At 41.9% G+C, this 18,306-nt stretch overlaps 2 protein-coding genes across 2 annotated transcripts; one reads left to right on the top strand and one right to left on the bottom strand.

Moving 5' to 3' along the window:
• Positions 1-378: 378 nt before the first annotated feature.
• ccdc167 (coiled-coil domain containing 167) lies at positions 379-3,945 on the bottom strand. Its single transcript, XM_080790260.1, has 4 exons — positions 3,853-3,945; positions 2,957-3,051; positions 2,732-2,784; positions 379-2,098 (listed from the first exon to the last, which is right to left on the bottom strand). The coding sequence occupies exons 1-4, from the start codon at positions 3,901-3,903 to the stop codon at positions 1,977-1,979; spliced, it is 321 nt and encodes a 106-aa protein (XP_080646386.1). The 5' UTR covers positions 3,904-3,945; the 3' UTR covers positions 379-1,976.
• Positions 3,946-4,330: 385 nt separating this feature from the next.
• Positions 4,331-14,661, top strand: kif25 (kinesin family member 25; the record flags this gene model as incomplete). The annotated part of the gene is made up of 15 exons (XM_080791464.1): positions 4,331-4,454; positions 4,851-4,916; positions 5,181-5,303; positions 5,435-5,576; positions 6,896-6,999; positions 7,698-7,789; positions 8,999-9,038; positions 9,149-9,216; positions 9,315-9,389; positions 9,922-10,047; positions 10,704-10,883; positions 11,765-11,919; positions 13,140-13,388; positions 13,972-14,127; positions 14,510-14,661. The coding sequence occupies exons 1-15, from the start codon at positions 4,386-4,388 to the stop codon at positions 14,659-14,661; spliced, it is 1,797 nt and encodes a 598-aa protein (XP_080647590.1). The 5' UTR covers positions 4,331-4,385.
• Between the last annotated feature and the right edge of the window lie 3,645 nt (positions 14,662-18,306).

Here is an 18,306-nt window from a genome sequence, read left to right as displayed (position 1 = left end):
CACCTATTTTCAGCAGAGATTTTGTGTAAAGGGAAAATAAATAACAGACCCCAGTCAATTAAGTATTAGTTTGCAGAATAGAGAGGTTGAAGTGGTTAAACATGCACAAGAATTTCTGACCAATGCATCCTAAGTGTATGCATGAGTTATTCTCTAACATAAGTTGAGCTGTCGCGCCTGTCTTTGTGCTTGACTGCAGGTGGTCTCAAAAACATATAGGACCATCGTCAGTGCTGTTACAGCACTGATGATGGTCCTATGACCGACACGTTTACTGCTTTTTTTGCACCTTTTGTTGAGCACAGAGCACCCCTTTATGAGCATGTTAAAATACAATATTTTCTTAGTCTTAGTTCTCTGTCAAAGGAGTCTTCCTTAAAAGTTTTTGTGCAAGTCTTTTTCTGACTGTTTACCTTTTCATTTATAACAAATAGACATTGAGATGATGAGGTTTCACTGGGGTTCCAATGGTTCTTTTAATATACTAACAGATAACATCTCTCACGCAATAATCTTGTTCTTAGAGCTCCCCCTATAGACAAACTAATTCTAGCACAGTATTAAAGTGGAACTGGGCTACAGTAACCGCGCGTCACCAGGCTTTGGGGTTACAGTAACAATTTGGGCCTCAGATTAATTCCCAAGAGATGAACTGGTACACTGAACAATTAAGCATCCAAATAATACATTCTTTATTGTTTCCTGCCCATGTACTGTAACAACACATGCAAAGCATGAACAGACTGAATGCTTAGAAAAAGCAAACTTTTAAATACCAAAATTATTATTAATAATGTGTGCATAACACATTTTGATTTGTTTTATCTGTAGTTAGGCTTTGGCAGGTAAATCACATTCATAGTACATAAAAGGATGATGAATCGAAAAGCAAAGCTAATTGGCAGACAACAGACTACATTGACAAATTAACGAGCAATGTCATACATACAGTATGTAGATACATAGTCATGTAACAATCACTTTCTGACTCATGGCTAATGTCTTGACAGAACAGACACTATAGAAAAAACTGTGATAAGACAAGGCAGCAGTAGTTCTATGGCATTTGTCTATTCACAAATGTGCATACAAAAGACATTCGAATGAGTCGCTGTTTTGCATTGAGATTTGCAAATGCATGTGCTTTCACAAGTGATACGAAAGAGATCACAAGTCAGGAAAATATGAGGCAATTGATTGGGAGAGGAGAGATGGTTGAGAGAGAGAGAGAAGGAAAATTATTGCACCATTTCTATGGTCATTTATGTAGTAATTTCCCCTTACATCCGCATGCAGCTAAAGAGTTGTACATTTTATAAATCAAGTTACCCCAGTAAAAAGCATCTGTGTCATTTTATATTTTTAGCGTTGGCTATTCAAAAATAGCAGATACACAAACTCACAGCGTGTCACTTCGTGTCACACTGCGAGCTTGTACATCTGCTATTTTTGAAAAATCTTGAAAGTGTGACAACTGCTGATTTAGGCATTTGTACAATCGGCCTGTAGTTCACCCAAAACAAATACTTTTATCTATCAATTACACACACCATGAAGCCTTGAATTCATGGAGATATTTTTGTTTTTGCTGCATTCCTGAGCCAATCATTTGATCACCAACTCAATGGAGACTCTTCGAGTCTCGCTGGTCATCACATTATTGGCTTAGGAATGCGACAAAAAACGAAACAATCTCAATGAATTCATTGAATTGAGTCATTTAATTGACTTTTTGGGTTACGGCAAGTACACTATTATGAGGTCACTGCTGTGGTTCTGCTATGGTTCAAGGTAGCACGTCACAGTGAACTTGGATGGTTTCCATGAAGATGCCTTACGACAAGTCTTTGGTTTCACCGGATACTAGAACCATCCTGTGTGCGCTATAGGCACCATACTTCCAGTTCTGTCTCTCTTGCAAGGACACTGTTCTTGTAGTACATACTTCCCTTTAAGACACTGTGTGGTGGGTGATATCATGAGAGGTCTTCTTCGTTGTAGAGGAAGACGTAGTACATAACAGCAGACAGAGCCAGTAGAGCAACGGACATCATCATATTCCTCCGGTTCTCTCCCCTCAAAATGTCAAGTTCCTTATCTAAAAAGAAATATAGGAAAACCTATTTTATTTAATATATGAATTGTGTGACTGTCTGATAATGTCCTAATGCGTGAGGGGGCCGTACCTTTCCAATTACTTTTTTTTCCATTTATTTTTATCATTTTGTTGGGAAATTAAAACAATAAAATAAATTTAGAAACCATCGACCTGCACGCATTACAATGACACCATCCATCATTCAATATCCATCCTTGGTTCAGTCACCAGAACAGACAGATGTTTATCGATGAATCTATCGTGGTTAAAATGGAGTTTGAAGTCGGTTTGTATAGGACCTTGGGGGGTGTCAGATAAAATCAATATCAAATATTGAATCAAGTAACTTAAAAACTGTCTGGGATCCTCACAAAAGCCAGAGTAGACAAAAATGACCCCAAACATGTTTGAAAGATCTGATCTGCTCGTAATGTATGACTGTGATTGCATTGGAAACACATTGATGATGATAGCGATTCAGTTCAATCTGAGGTCAAGTGTTTATTTGGGGTGACCGACTGTAGGGGGGGGGGGGGGGGGGGGTGTTTTCTGCTATTCGCCAAAAAATAGCAGATCTACAAGCTTGTAGTAGATACGATCGACTTAAGAAATCAGTGTTTAATGCAAGCTCACCTAGCTTCTGCACCCTCTCCTGCATGACTGCCATTTCATCTTCAAGGTCTTGTCTGCGGAGGACACACGTTCACTCAAAGATGAATCCCACATGCCTTCAGAGTTTTCAGCCAGTTCTGAACAAGCCACGAGATCAAGTAGTAGGCCCATATTCTCTAGGTTATATTATATTAGATGGTAAATATTCACAAAACAACTAACATTTGGTGGTATTATCTCTCTCACCTTTCCCGATCAGACAGCTGTTCGCGACGATTTCTCAACTCTGTCTTCTCAATGTTGTCCTGACAACGCGACCGTCGTTCTTCCACACGATCAATCTAGACAAAATGTCCAATCCATTATATAGCCTATAAATCATATGTGAAATGTATATATTCTTTTATTTTTGAGTAAATAAAAATAATGTGTGCGTGTAATATATATATATATATATAAATTCTAGAAATGTAGAAAGGTTAAAGCTCTATATTCAGTGCTATGTTAGTTCAGAAACAGGGGTATCGCTGTCTTTCCAGCTCTTTAATAAACAGAAAAGAAAAACATAATAATTCAGGAGCGAGCGACTTTATCAGCTTCTTATTACACTGTTCCTGTTTCAATTCTGTCTGCTCAGTCATCATCACTCCAATGTCAGTTATCATTCCTGCTGTATCATGACAAAATATATTTACTGTCTACTAAAGAGCTCTGACAGATGGGGAGACCACCGTTTCTGAATATTAAAGCACTGTAGCCTATAGAAAATTCTATTTATCACTTGTGTTTTATATAAGTAAAGAGATTTGAACACTTATTTTGTTAAAATAAGTGTGACATATCAATGTATTCTTGAACATGAGTCTCCCCATCTGTCTTCTTTTTCGGGATAGATATAGGCCTACCAATATTTCATCCAATCAGAATAACTCATAACATACACGATGATAAACAAGTGAAAGTGTTGATGACACAAATAACTGAGCAGCCAAAAATGGAACAGGAATAATATACATTTTAAGCTGATAAATGAGTTCTCTCCCCTGTTCAACTGTGACTGATTGTGAATTAATGAATGAAACATGAGTCACCACACAGCAGTAGAGTAAAGATTACCCCACGAAGAAACACTCTTAACTTACTTCACTGGCGACACTTATTTTCTCTCGCCTTTTGTCCTTTGATTTGGTCATTTTGACAATTTCTTGACACCAAACTAATAAACAATGCGTTAAGGATACTATGCGGAAGTAACCTTCGTTCTTCTACTACACTTCACTTTACGGCGGAGAAAATGTGTCAGGAGTAAGTTTTGCTGCCCTCCATTGGTAAGGAATATTACTGACAATGCAACTAAACTGAGAGCATCAAGATAATCATGGCATGCCAACGGTGATCCTACTGGATTTCCAAAATACACTAGATTTTTGAATAGGCCTATTTCATGGACATTTATTTTTTGAGAATCAAAGTGTAGGCTGCCTCTGGGACAGAGCACGGTGCGCCCACTGCGCCCTATTGCGCACAGCTGATGAGGGAAGCTTGACAAACTGTTGACTCTCCTTAATCGGATTAGCCTATAGGAAACACAGACAGGTTGATCAGTAGGAAGGAAAGGGACAGGACACAGGCCTACCCTTGATGTCGTCTGGGATTGTTTCCATCTCTTTTAAAAATGCCACTCTTTATTAACCGCGACCAAATATTCGCCCATCAAGTGCACCTGTTGGAGCACAAACTGCGGGTAAGAGACTATTTTGATTTGAACGTTAATGTTAATAGGCCTATAATTGTTTGAAGTGGCAGGCGTGTCGTTACCTCTATGGTCCTTATTGTTTGTTTACTTCTTTTATTTTTACAGAGGACCTTATATATAGTACTCTGACCAACATGTAGGCCTGCCGCCTATGTTTATAGTCGCATATCATGTGTTCTAGCCCTGAAACATGACTGCCATGACGAGTATGAATACGAGTCATGAATCATGGTAGCCCTTTTATGATTGGACCTAGCATGGGTAAAGTCATAAAAGTGTCAGAAACTTTACTACATTTGGGTTCTGCTTGTGGGGCTAGAATCATGGCTACATGTGTTCTAACTTCTATAGACTCACCTACTCGCTACATTATGTTCTATCTAGAGTAAAGAGGAGCACATACTTGAACTGGAGGCTGAGAATGCCATTCTTCATTTAAGACATGCTGAGGTAAGATGTTTTTTTTATTTTTTATTCTGTAATAATCTGTCATAGACCTGGTTAAGAGTTTAATACACCTGTCAGCCCACGTTGACTGGCAGACATGGATATGCAGACCTATGTCCACATTTCATTTATCACCTCATAGGAACTATAGGTCAAATGTCACCATATTGTATCTGTGTTATTTGGGCCCTAGGCTATAACCATCACCTAGGAATAATAGTTAACCAGGGCTATGAGCATAGCATATTGAATGTGTCTTGTCTCCAGTGTCTGGGGAGACTGCGGCGGAGCCAAGAGGAGGTGGCCAAGGTCCAGAAACACCCTCAGCTCCAGAGTAACGCGCAGAAAGTCACCCAGTCAGCCCTGGTAAAACTCCTGTCTGAAGTCCAGGTACAAAGTGTGTGTGTGTGTGTGTGTGTGAGAGATAGACCGCCAACAACTTGACCTGGTCGATGGATACACACAAGATAACGTTTTGGAGATGTAATACAAAATGTGTGTGTGTTTCTGTGGTATTCCAGGCCTTGAAACAGGACCTGAGTGAGGTTTTTGCTGTGTATGTGGGCTTTGCCACTGACCTGGAAGAGCAGAGCAAGCAACTACTGCAGAAGGTGGATCAAGCTAACTCCTCCTTACAGAATCAAAATGGACACGGCATGCAGAGTAAGCACGTGACTGGATGAACTCAAACATGAGTTCAACCAGGAAGTTGAAGTTTGCATCAGTGATTTAGTAATTAGTCAATTTAGAAGTCTCTGTTGTATTGACTGAGTTTGAAAGCTGACACTGACGGCAGATCTAGTGGTGGGTGACATGGGTCCTTCATTTATTGTCTTGCATTTCCTCTTCTAGCATTCTATTCATACTGTATTCTCTATTTTTCCGCTTGAACCCTAGCAGACCCTATTCTGGGGCTAAGATCAGCTGTTTTCAGTAAAGATATTTAGTGTATTGAAAACAGGACGGGTTTATTTCCTGTTGCATCTTAACGTTTGCCCCTCTGGACACATTATTGTTATGTATTATATTATATTACGCTCTCACTTTCCATTCTGAAGTGGCTTACACCACGCTCTGGCTGGTCATATAGCTCATAGCTCATTAGGGTTACTGTGGTGATAATCCTCTCTCTCTCACTCCACCTCTGTTACAGTCCCAGTGTGTTGTGCTTGGCGGGTTCTAATCTTCTCATTTGTTTACTGTAAGGGGTGCATGAGAAAGTCCTCCTGGTCCGTAAGTTGTGTGTCTATGTCAAAATAAGAAAAGAAAAGTTCAAATTAGTTTAAGTTGTCTATCATGGTAGTGTTTTGATTATTTCAGTGGTTGCATATTTATCACTGGCATCAACTCAGCTCAAGAGTAAGAGGATAAGAGGAGTGAGTGCATTTCAGAATAACAATTGGTAAATGGATTAACAATATGAAACGTCTTTCATTCTCAGTTAATTTGTTTACCTTGTACCCTAGTTAATTTGTACTTTGTAGTACTTCATAATAATGTCGTCTCAGCACTCCATTCCCCTCATGACTGCTTACCCTGTTGCTATTCTATGTATGATCATCAGCTTTAGTTATCCTGTGTTTATTCCTAAACATGTTGAATGGTTCAGCCACTTCAGCATGTCTGTGTCTAATGATGCATGTGTTTTTGAAGGTGAGGGGGGGAAGGTTAGTCCGACCTAACAATAGTCCGAAACATGTGGCCCGTTAAGACTCACCCGTGGCTTCTGCGTGAGTGTAGGGTTAGTAAATTGGATTATTGGGGGATTCAAGTCTTGGTTTCGATTCAAGGTTTTCTGGAGATGAACAAACCCACCTTACAGATACCTTGATGGCTTGCACTGGCATGCTCATAGTGATGAGTTTTTAAACATGTCCCAAAGCCACTTATGAACCAAGACCACTGATGATGAGCACCTTGATTGGATATACAGTATGGACTGGAGTGTGAAAGACAATTACAGTGAATCTGTCAATTCCCAGGTTTGCAGGCTCGTGTGGAAGCCCTAGAGCAATCTCTGGAGGTGGAAAAGGAGAAGTGCAAGGAAGAGAGGCAGAGGAGGAGAGAGCTTCACAACAAACTGGTGGTGAGAACTGATTAACTTTACCACCTCAACATGGGATTTCTGTAGATACAAAAAGGGGGGGCATTATGTTTCTTCAGCTTGATCACTTTCACCTGTACTGTGCCCAGCTCGGCAATATCTGGTGGGTGGTTGATGTTCTTCTCTCACACACACACACACACACACGCCACACACACACACACACACACACACACACACACACACACACACACACACACACACACACACACACACACACACACTTCAATTTATTTATTTGAGTCCACATTTATAAAATACATTTTCAAGGGTACAAATATTTTCAGTTGCTTCTGATATCCCACACACTCGAAACGTCATGTGTCTCAGTGCTTGAGTCCAAACAAGCCCTAAATGTACAGAATACAGAATATACGGAACACATGAACTTATTCATAGCCAACATTGGTCACTTCAGTCTGTCATATTACCAACACCGAAAGTAAATCATGGGTACAAAAAGCACCTTCTCCTCCAAATAGACCGACTGCCTATAACGGAGGAGATTGAACAGTATGTTGCAAGCTGCTTTGCTTTACACTTGGACAACGCTGTAATCCTCAAGCCTCTGACCACTAGCCTGTGGACATGGCCTAGGCTGCCAAAAACAATGAGCTGACACGTATCTCAGCCGTTTCTGCTCGTCTCTCATGTCAGTCCTTCTCCATGTCTTTCTCCAGGAGTTGAGGGGTAACATCAGAGTCCACTGTAGGGTGCGTCCAGTGCTACCTTTTGACCACATGCAGGCCTCCACATCAACATCATCAGCAGGGTACATTTAACTCCAATGTCTATGCTTTTGACAATGTTAGGCTTGATTTAAATTCGCTGTGTGCGGTGCCGTGAACAAGCTTGTTGATTTATTTTAAAGAAGTTGAAGTTCTTTATTAATGTCCCCAGGGGGGCAATTTGGTTTACAGCAGATCGTAGAGGTTTGAAATGTCAAAACAGTAGAACACAGCAACAGACATGTGATAACATAGCATGGACACATCTGTGCAATTGATAAAAAGGATAAGAGAATAAAAGAGTAGCCAACCAAGTACAGTACAAAGTGAAGCATCATAAAGTGACATCATCAGTGCCAAGACAAAGTGCTAGGTACTAAATCATCATCATCGTCATCACTTTTTTTTACCTTCTTTCGGCAGCATTAACTGCTCAGATCGAGGCAGGGACAAAGGAGCGAAGGCCAGATGGCAGCAGCATCTGAACTGAGTGTGTGGGCACTATACTATTTGAGCGAAAGGACAGGGCTTTTTTGAGCAGCTGTCTATTATAGAAGAAATCAAGGCTCTCCAATTGGATGCCAGTCATTTTAGAAGCAGTTTTCACAATTCTCTCAAGGGAAGTTCTATCTTTGATAACGAGGTTACCGTACCAACAGATACAGGAGAAAGAAATAACGGAATGTATGTAGGCACTATAGCCTTTCATCAGGCTTTTGTCCACATTAAACCTAGCCAATTGTCTTAGGCAGTAAAGGTGTTGCTGGCTCTTCTTGCACAGCATTTCAGTGTTTGCGTACATTTTTCAATGTATATCGATGAAGAACAACTATGGAGATCAACAACTATGGTATCAATCCATCACTGGATGAGTCTACACAAGAATGCTACGAATGGCACTAGGTGTCACATGGACAGACCGCATCAGAAATGTGGACATATGGAGACCTACCACGGCTCACAGACAAAGTCAGAGAGAGAAGGATGAGGCTGGCAGGGCACTTCATCAGGCACACAGAACTTGAAGCAATAAATTGACTCTATGGGAGCCAACCCAGGGATAAAGCCAGGAGGGGAAAGAAGCGTACCACCTACAGTATGTAGACATACTGCAGTGTGACAGCTTAGCTAACAACACTACAGAGTTCAAGAACCTGATGTTGGATAGGAAATTATGGACGGCAGCGATCCAGGAATCCCGAGTTGGTGTTGGCTAGACCTCACTCTCGCAGTAACATTATTTTCTCTTGCAGGCCTGTCTCATCAGAGGAAGTGGTACATGCTATCAGCGATGTAAGCACTTTTCTTACAATTAAACTACTCTCTAGGACTTTTTTTATTACTGTGATTTCTTCGTCACAAAGAATTCTCACACTTTCTTTTTTATTATTTATTTATTGTAGGATGTTGTGCTGGTGAATTGTATGAAGACGGGAAACCCGGTGTTAAACAAGATATTTGAGTTTGAGAGGTAAAAAGAAAGGCCGACGTGTAATTCCATTTCATTTTAACACAATTTGAATTGCCATTGATCCCAATGTGGATTGTGTTTGACATTGTGTTTAACAGGGTGCATGGACCTGAGGATTCCCAGAATGCTGTGTTCGAGGATGTCAAACCTCTCCTCACGTCTCTACTGGATGGGTGAGTCGGTGTGGAATCAGAATGTTGACTCTCCAACCACAAACTGTCACGTTTGTCTTCATCAATGGAAATTGTGTTACACAGCCAACATTTATTTTAAGCATTGTTTTATTTTGAGTACAATTGATGATATGTTAATTTAACTTTTACAAATGGAATCAAATGGTGCCTTACTTAAATGGTGCGTTTATATAGCGCCTTTATCCAAGGCGCTTTACATAGATTGTGCATTACATTTACCCATTCACACACAAATTCATACACCGATGCCGGTGGAAACCATGCAAGGCACCAACTAGCACATCAGGAGCAATTAGGGGTTCTAACTCTGGAGGAGCCCGTGTTCGAACTGGCAACCTTGCGGTTACCATCCAGCCACTCTACCTGCTTGTTCCTACTGACTTGATCCTTATGTCTCTTAACGTGTTGTTTTCATTTGTATACTCAGTGTTGAATTAAAACTCAATGAGTGGGGTTGTGTGTGTGTGTGTGTGTGTGTGTGTGTGTGTGTGTGTGTGTGTGTGTTCTTCAGGTATAATGTGTGTATCATGGCGTACGGGCAGACAGGCAGTGGTAAGACCCACACCATGCTGGGCTCCCAGCGGACAGAGGCCCCCCGGGACGGCATCATCCCCAAGGCTGCAGCCGAGCTCTTCAGGTGAGACTCTGTGATGCTGTGCTCACACTGGCAGATACAAAGGCACAAGCCAGTTCAACTTATTTGTAGCTGTTGTAGCAGCCACAAACGTTGCATGTATAGCTTTGCATCTTCATGTAATGTGGCAGATGGAAGTGTATGACATAATGTTGACCGTGAAATGTGTGTTGTTTACATTGTAAACTTGTTTGGAGCATGTCTAATCACCCCCTTTGAATGTTATCAACCGATAATCAGCAGTATGTTCTTATCTGGACCATGCAATGCACGCAAGGACATTCCCACATACTGCCTACCGCGAGCAAGCGACTAGGAAATGAAATTACTGCCGCTGAAGCGAAAACATTGTGAAACTATCTCACGTGGCCATTTAAGATTGATATGAGGTTTGGGGACTTACGTACGTGGCCCGTTTAGACTGAGGTTAGAGTTAGGGTTACGGTTAGTAAATTAAATGTCCATACTGGCTGCATTGCATGCTGTTGATATGGGCTGATGATGGCGATTAAGTGATTAGATGGTGATTAGAAGCAACTGGAAAATATTTGGGCCCCTGTAATGTAATTTTAAATGTGAACTCAAATAAAGAAACTAAGTGTGTGTGACACTGTGTGTGTGTGTGTGTGTGTGTGTGTGCGTGTGTGCGTGCGCATCAGGCTGGTCTCAGAGCAGCCAGCAGACAGCCATACAGTAGCGGTGTCGGTGGTTGAGGTATACAACAACGAGGTGTTTGACCTCCTGGCCCGTGATGAGGAGGGCAGTGGAACCATGGGCCACCGCAGGGACGTCATCACCACCTCCTCTGGCACCAGCGAGGTCACCGCACTCACACACGCGTGAGTACTGGGTTCCTTCCTACGCAAGTATGGAATGTATTTCGTTTCACTTTTTCCCTTTGACACGTTGGTTTTTCAGCCGCAGCTTGCCCAGGGAGCGACCCGAAATTTGCGTCTGGGGAAAAAAGTTTGGAATTTTGAAATTCCCACTGTGTAGGAACCCTATTGGCTGTTTTATGCTTGTACTCGTTATGAGTTTAAAACACCCCTATGTGTGTGATTTTATGTACTGTACATGCTTGTTGGGGCCAGGAAAACACTAAATGCTTTACTCAACTAGACAGATGGTTAAAACGGGATGGAAACAATCATAGTTATTGGGTTCCGCATGGGAACAGAGTGGCTACCGTGTGGATCTCTGATTTCATGTGGACATTGGATAGCCTGTGACATCGGTCATCAATGACGTCTATGTGAGGTCTATATCTGTGTATGTATGGCTTGAAGTTGGGCCTGATCAGAGTCCCTATTGACTTATATAAAAAAATATTTATTTCTGACTGACCCACTGACAGTGAATATGTAATGTGTGTGTGTGGCGATCATTACATCGGTACAGCTGTTTGCGAGCTTAGCTACAGACAGGCTACCCCTCTTCTAAATTTTGATGCCTCCTACAGAGCCAAAGAAAAGTTTTTAAGGCAGTCCTTCAAATTGTGGCAGTGACATGATTAATTTCTAAAGCAGCTGCTTTGTCGATTGACCATTTCTAAAAAATCTAAAGGATTTTTATTGTAGTTAAATAAAATGAATGTCCTCGCATAATATATGAGGACGGTCTATGTATTCCCATTTGACAACAAATACAAAATAATTGTATATGTGTGCACATATTATTGCATGTACTGTTTAATGGAGACAAACGCATGTTGTCCCCTCAGGTGTGTGGTCAGCTCGTCCGAGGTGATGCAGGTGATCGGCAGTGTTCTAAAGCTCAGGGCTCGCTGTCCCACACTGGTCCACGCCCACTCCTCACGCTCTCACCTCATAGTCACTCTCACCATCTCCTCCAAGAGCCCCAACGCACTGGTCTTGGGTGAGACGCACATGTGTTCATTATACAGTTCATTTGGTTACATTTGTACACTCTGAGTTACATTTGTCCCCAGAAGTGACGTTGACAAATGTGCTGGATTACACAAAGATGCTACGTAACAAATGTTCATAATCACACTCATGGATAATCATCCCACTGAGCAATAGAGCACCAAAGTCTGACGTCAATATCGGTAGAGGACCCAAATCCACGGGTTCATGTACTATTTATTTGCATTGTAATCCCCATAGGGGGATTTTAGATCGCCTCATATAAGTACTGTGTTTGAAAAAGAAATATGTCATCCCGGCAGTTTCACTCATATGGATATGAAGAATCAGCTGACTGAGAGAAAACGCTATTGTTACTGCTGCTGAATTAGTAACATTTTCGCTAGACACAGACTGTATCATATAATTATGAGTGACTGACTCGCAAACGATACAGAGACACCTCCCTGACAATAACGCAGAGACAGCTCGTTTATTTTTGGACCTCAATGCTTATATGAAACAATTTTAAGATGACCCCATGTTATTCTCCATAGAGAAATTACTTCCGTGAACCAGGCAGAACCAGCGGCTCTATAGTCGGCTATTTAGCAGTTTTTTAAACGTCATACAGTATCTGTTGAAACGACATTTCAACGTCTAATGTAAGCCTAGACTGCTAAATAACTTTCATTTTTAGACCAGTTATAACCGACGGCCATTTAGATAGAAACGAAAAGCTCAACAGAATCCAGGTCTAGTCAGTCGCAGGCGTGTCCACGAAACGAGCACACCTGCGACAATTTCACAGGGCCGCGCTCACGTGAATACGCTTGCGTTGTTGGCCCTCGACGTCTCCGCGCGTAGAGGAAAAAAACCGCAGGTCTCATTGAAAATGAATTACTAGGCGCGTTAATCGCTGCCTGTTTGAAAGGACCTTTCCTGTGATGGAGAGAATAATGCGGAGTGGATCTGTACTACGATACAATACGACACCCCACAATCCCTCTCACACACGTGCTCACATCATGTCACCACCTCTCCGTTCAGCTCGCACGCTACAGAGTGGAGCTCTACTAGTACGATACAATACGACCGCTCACAATCCCTCTCACATCATGTCACCACCTCTCCGTTCAGCTCGCACGCTACAGAGTGGAGCTCTACTAGTACGATACAATACGACCGCTCACAATCCCTCTCACATCATGTCACCACCTCTCCGTTCAGCTCGCAGGCTACAAAATGCCAAGAAGAACATGCAGCGCTCCCCTCGGGGAGAGTTCTGGAGTCCCCGCTGTCGCCGTGCCAACCCTGCCGCCCGCCAACCATCCGGCGACCTCTCCCCCAGTTCCGCCGCCTCCTCACCCGGCCTCTCCCCGAGCCCGTCCCCCTGCCCGTCGCCCAGGCCCAGCATCTCGCAGGCTACATTCAAGACCAAGCTACAGCTAGTGGACCTGGCAGGCAGCGAGTGTGTGGGTAAGACGCCCTGGCAGTAACTGGCACCGTGCGTTTAAGATGTATTAATAACTAGGGATGATCACGTTTTTTTCTCCCGATCCAATTCCGATCATTTGATTTTGAGTATATGCCGATACCGATTTTCCCCCCCCCCATCCGCTGTTTCTATGTTTGAGGGGCGCTAGCTCCTCCTATGCTGTGTATCCCATAGCGATGATTTGATTGGCTGGGCACCAAATGTGATGTATGATGATTAGAGAACACTTATGCCATATCACAATAGTACGGTATCCAAAATCACAGACAATATCCAGTCTAATATCACGATATGGATATAATATTGATACTGGGGATGTTTTTGCTCCCGATCCGTTTCCGATCATTTGGAAATGACGTGATCGGCCCCGATTTCCGATCACGTGATTGGATCGTGACAACCCTATTAATTACATACACATGATCTTGTCTTGCCTCTTGTTACAGTACTTTGTAGTCTATTATTATTAATGTGCACAGTGATTACTTTAAGCAGTCTATTAATGTATACTGTGTGATTGCAGCATACAAGTAATGCAAGTAATGTATGTACTTTGTGAACCAGGTATGTCAGGAGTTACTGGGGCTGCTCTGTGGGAGTCCTCGTGTATAAACCGCAGTCTGTCTGCTCTGTCTGATGTGTTGGGAGCCCTGGCAGAGCAGAGACCACATGTTCCTTACAGGAACAGCAAGCTCACACACCTACTGCAGGACGCCATCGGTGAGACACACACACACACACACACACACACACACACACACACACACACACACGTTTGAATTACTATACTTGCATCAACAATAGTTTGTAGATCAGTTTTCTTTTGAGTGTGTGACATCGGCGCACAACTAGGTATAAAATAAGGAAAACTCCAAACCCAACCCCTGAACATAGTTTAAATGTCTTACCATAAAACAACCATTTTTCATGTGAGGACAAGAAAAATGCTCCTCACAATGTCTTTCACAAATTCTGCTATATGTGTGGGGACATTTGGCCCTCACAAGTATAGTAATACAAGTACACGCATGCATACAATCACGTGTACTTGTAGTATAGTCTGTCAACATACTGCTTATTCCTTCTTCGTCTTTTCCACCAGGTGGGGATGCCAAGCTGCTGGTGATGCTGTGCGTATCTCCAACCCAGCATTTCATTACTGAGTCTGTGCAGTCTTTGGGCTTTGGCACACGGGCCCGCCAGGTCCAGAAGAACATACCTCAAAGGAAGAACAACGCCCTCAAAGTGAAGTGAAGTGATTGAGGTGGAGATATATGCACCGAGGGAGACCCAAAGACAGACATACAGGAGTAGGACACCTCAAGTGTTAAGTTAAAAAGGGCATAATGGTTAACCAATAACCACGCCTGTTTCTCTCTCTCTCTCTCTCTCTCTCTCTCTCTCTCTCTCTTCTTTTTTTTTTACATAGTTAATACATAATTCCATGATAAATGTGTACATCTTTCTAAATGTAATATGGAATTTAGAGTTATTCTTATTATCATCATCATACTATAATTCAGTCAATGTCTGTCTGAATGTGTGTCTGTCTGTGTCAGAAACACCACCGTATCTCCTCACCGCCTGCACCAATCGCTCCCACTTTTCACACAGGCATTGACCATAATAATATGGAGGTCTTAACGAAGCCCCTTTTCCCATTTAACAAATTACTTTATTAGTGAATTAAAACGCAGACTTAAACGCGCACCCTCACACCCTCACACACCACCGCCCCTTAGCGACGCCTGCATCACAGGCCACCGTTCTCAACATGTTACACCACTGGCATGCTTCCTCTAGCTACCGCCGCAACACAACAAACAGTGGCCTATACAATTTGGCGGCCAGTACACAGCACAACACACTTTCTTTCACCCGACGAATTTCGCAACGCACGCGTGTGTGGGTCACACATTGACGGAGCCGTGGGTCACACACTGACGGAGCCACGGTTGCCTTCCGCCAGCCCAGCCTGGTAAACAATTCCTTCCAGGCAGCTATACTTTCTGTGTGTGTGTGTGTGTGTGTGTGTGTGTGTGTGTGTGTGTGTGTGTGTGTGTGTGTGTGTGTGTGTGTGTGTGTGTGTGTGTGTGTGTGTGTGTGTGTGTGTGTGTGTGTGTGTGTGTGTGTGTGTGTGTGTGTGTGTGTGTGTGTGTGTGTGTGTGTGTGTGCTTTCGCCACGCTATTGTGTGTGTGTGTCTCGTGCTTTCGCAACGCACGTGTGTGTGTGCCACTTTCGCCACGTGTGTGTGTGTGTGGAGAAATCATAGTTTAGGGGTCCTGCATGGGGGAGTTCCCCCATGTCCCCAGCTAAATGATAGTTTAGAACCAAATGGAACCACACCAAATGAACCCATTTACACTCTCAGAGTTCAATTAACATTTAGCATTTATACAAATACTTTCATGTTATAGTACTGTTTTTATTCATTAAAAAAAACACAAATATATTATACAAGTTAAAATGACTGGTAATTCATATTTCTGGGGGGAAATATCTCGGGTAAGGACTAGTGTAATTAACTTGAGCTAAATATATAATATAATTATAGTGCTGAATGGAAATTGATTTGGAAATTCCTATGCAGATGAATGAATACAATGAATAAAAACATTTATTGTAAAATTTACAATAAAAACATTTTAATCCAACATTTATTTACAATATAAATAAATTACTAAATTGCATGACCTTACTACTATTTCTGTTGAATTCTTGTATCTATCCCAGTAATCCCATCACAAATTGTATTGTGGTATTTATAGCCTACAGTATGTGAAGGCTTTTTGATTCCATATAAATTACATTTGAGATTTTATCAGTAGTTTGTTGCCCATATACTATGCCTAATCTTGCAGCTCTTCTATGTCTTGTTTGTTGCTGTCCGACCTTCCTACAGTAGCTCATGAAAATTGACAAAAATCGTTAAAAGTGGCCATTTTTAAGATGTTTTAGCCATTATCTCTGGAGATAATGGCCAATATGGAGATCTAAGGGTGGTAGTGGGAACAGCAACAGGGGGAGTGTACAGGGTTTGATGAGGGCTGAGTCTTAATTTTCAGGCCTGTTGAGAACTCTAGTTTTTTCAGGCTTTCAGGCCTAAACTTATGGTAATTCTTCGGGCCAGGCCCTGTTCGGGCCGAGCCGGGCCTTAATTTTCAGGCCTGTTGAGGACTCTAGTTACAACGCATTGACTAGCTTCCAAAGTTTGCACCAATCCTCCTATTATTAAAATGTGGCTTTCTGGATCAGACTGAATATTTTTCTCGATTTTAAAAATAAAGTTAAGAAAATAGCACAAATTTGGGTCACCCATGAGGAGCCTCTCTAAACAATGCAGAGCCAATAGCAAATTCACTTACACCACAAGGGGCGTGAAAATGCTACAAATATCAGTGTTTGTAGCAGGAACATTTTGAGTGAACATGCCAAACGGTAAACTATTTGTGATCCAGGCAGGCACCCACATAATGCCTCCATTAGTCTGCACTTGAATCTGAATCTTTTATAGTCTGTCTGTCTATGATCTGATCTGCTCTTAACTGGTGGCTCATGGTGCAAGTTGAAGTAGGCACTGAAGTAGTATGTTAGCAATAGCATGACTAATTGCCAATCTGGGGACCCATCTGCAATACAAAGGGAAAACAAACGGCACCCTTTTCAACAGTCTCCAGAGACTAGCTAATTAGTTACTAGTTCAAACACTGCACCGGCATCCACCCGGACCAAGAACACCGTCTTCTGTGTACGGGGTACCAGTACCAGCGTCACCAGCATGCAAGTAATTTTGGCATAATTTTGGCAAATAATTTTGGCAAATAATTTTTTGGCAAATTTTTTTTGGCAAATAATTTTTTGGCAAATAATTTTTTAGTAGAGAGAAAAAAGTAGAGAGAAAAAAGTAGAGAGTCTATAAACGAGACAGCTGCGATTGACGGAGACCCATAATGCATTGATTAAGTAACATTAACAAGTCAGTACACTCTCAAGTCAGTACAAGTACAAGATCCATCAGAAAAGATTGAGCTTTAAACTTTAGCTGCCAAGCCTGCAAGCTTTTGTTATGAATATTATAATTAGACCTAAATATTGCATAGAAATAAATGTAGGCCTATGATAAATGTAGACCATATAGGCCTACACAATAAAACAAACACAAATAGCAAAGCATTTTCTGAAAGACTTAAAATAATTATTCTATTAAATCGTTTTTTTCGAAAGATATTTGTAGTGTATTGCTTCTCCAGGGACTACTTTATGTGGCAGACCACGCTGCCTTGTGCTATATAGGTGCTCTTAGGTCCTGCACAGCTGCATTGAATATCCTTGATTGATGTGTGTCAGTTAACCTGACCACATGCGCGACAATATTAAAGCTCGCGAGGTTTTAAGGCTGCGCGCCTGAAGAGCACAGACATACAAGCCCTCGTAGCGTTATATGCGCTGCGCATGTAGGCTTGTAGCTCTGATATTTTCGTCTCGCGCGGCTGCACCGCCGGCTTTCCTTCAGTCTTCAAGTGTACCTGTTTTATGCTGGTCGCATGAAGCCGGGAGAAGAGAAATAAAAATGAAGGGGGAAAACACGCACCTGCCGAGCATAGGAGGAGATAAGGTGAGTTATTACATTATTAATTATTAATTAGTTATTAATTTTGGGGGTTTTACATTTCAAGAACCTATATTTTTGGCTAGCCATATGTAGCCTACGACATAATTGTTTGGTAAAGTGGCCCAGAAAGTGAACAGTGTAACATTGTATCAGTGTAGGCTACAGAGAGACCACATGGCAACACTTTATTAATGTACATGTACATTACATACATGGTTCATGAATTAATATAGTGAAGTACTTCGCAATAGTGTACTTTGGGAGGGATAGAACAAAATACAAACAT

Source organism: Protomyctophum bolini (assembly GCF_963924005.1).
Source record: "Protomyctophum bolini genome assembly, chromosome: 19".
In the NCBI taxonomy this organism is placed as follows: Eukaryota; Metazoa; Chordata; class Actinopteri; order Myctophiformes; family Myctophidae; genus Protomyctophum; species Protomyctophum bolini.
The sequence above is the reverse complement of the archived record's forward strand: the minus strand, read 5'-3'. Positions and strand labels throughout refer to the sequence as shown.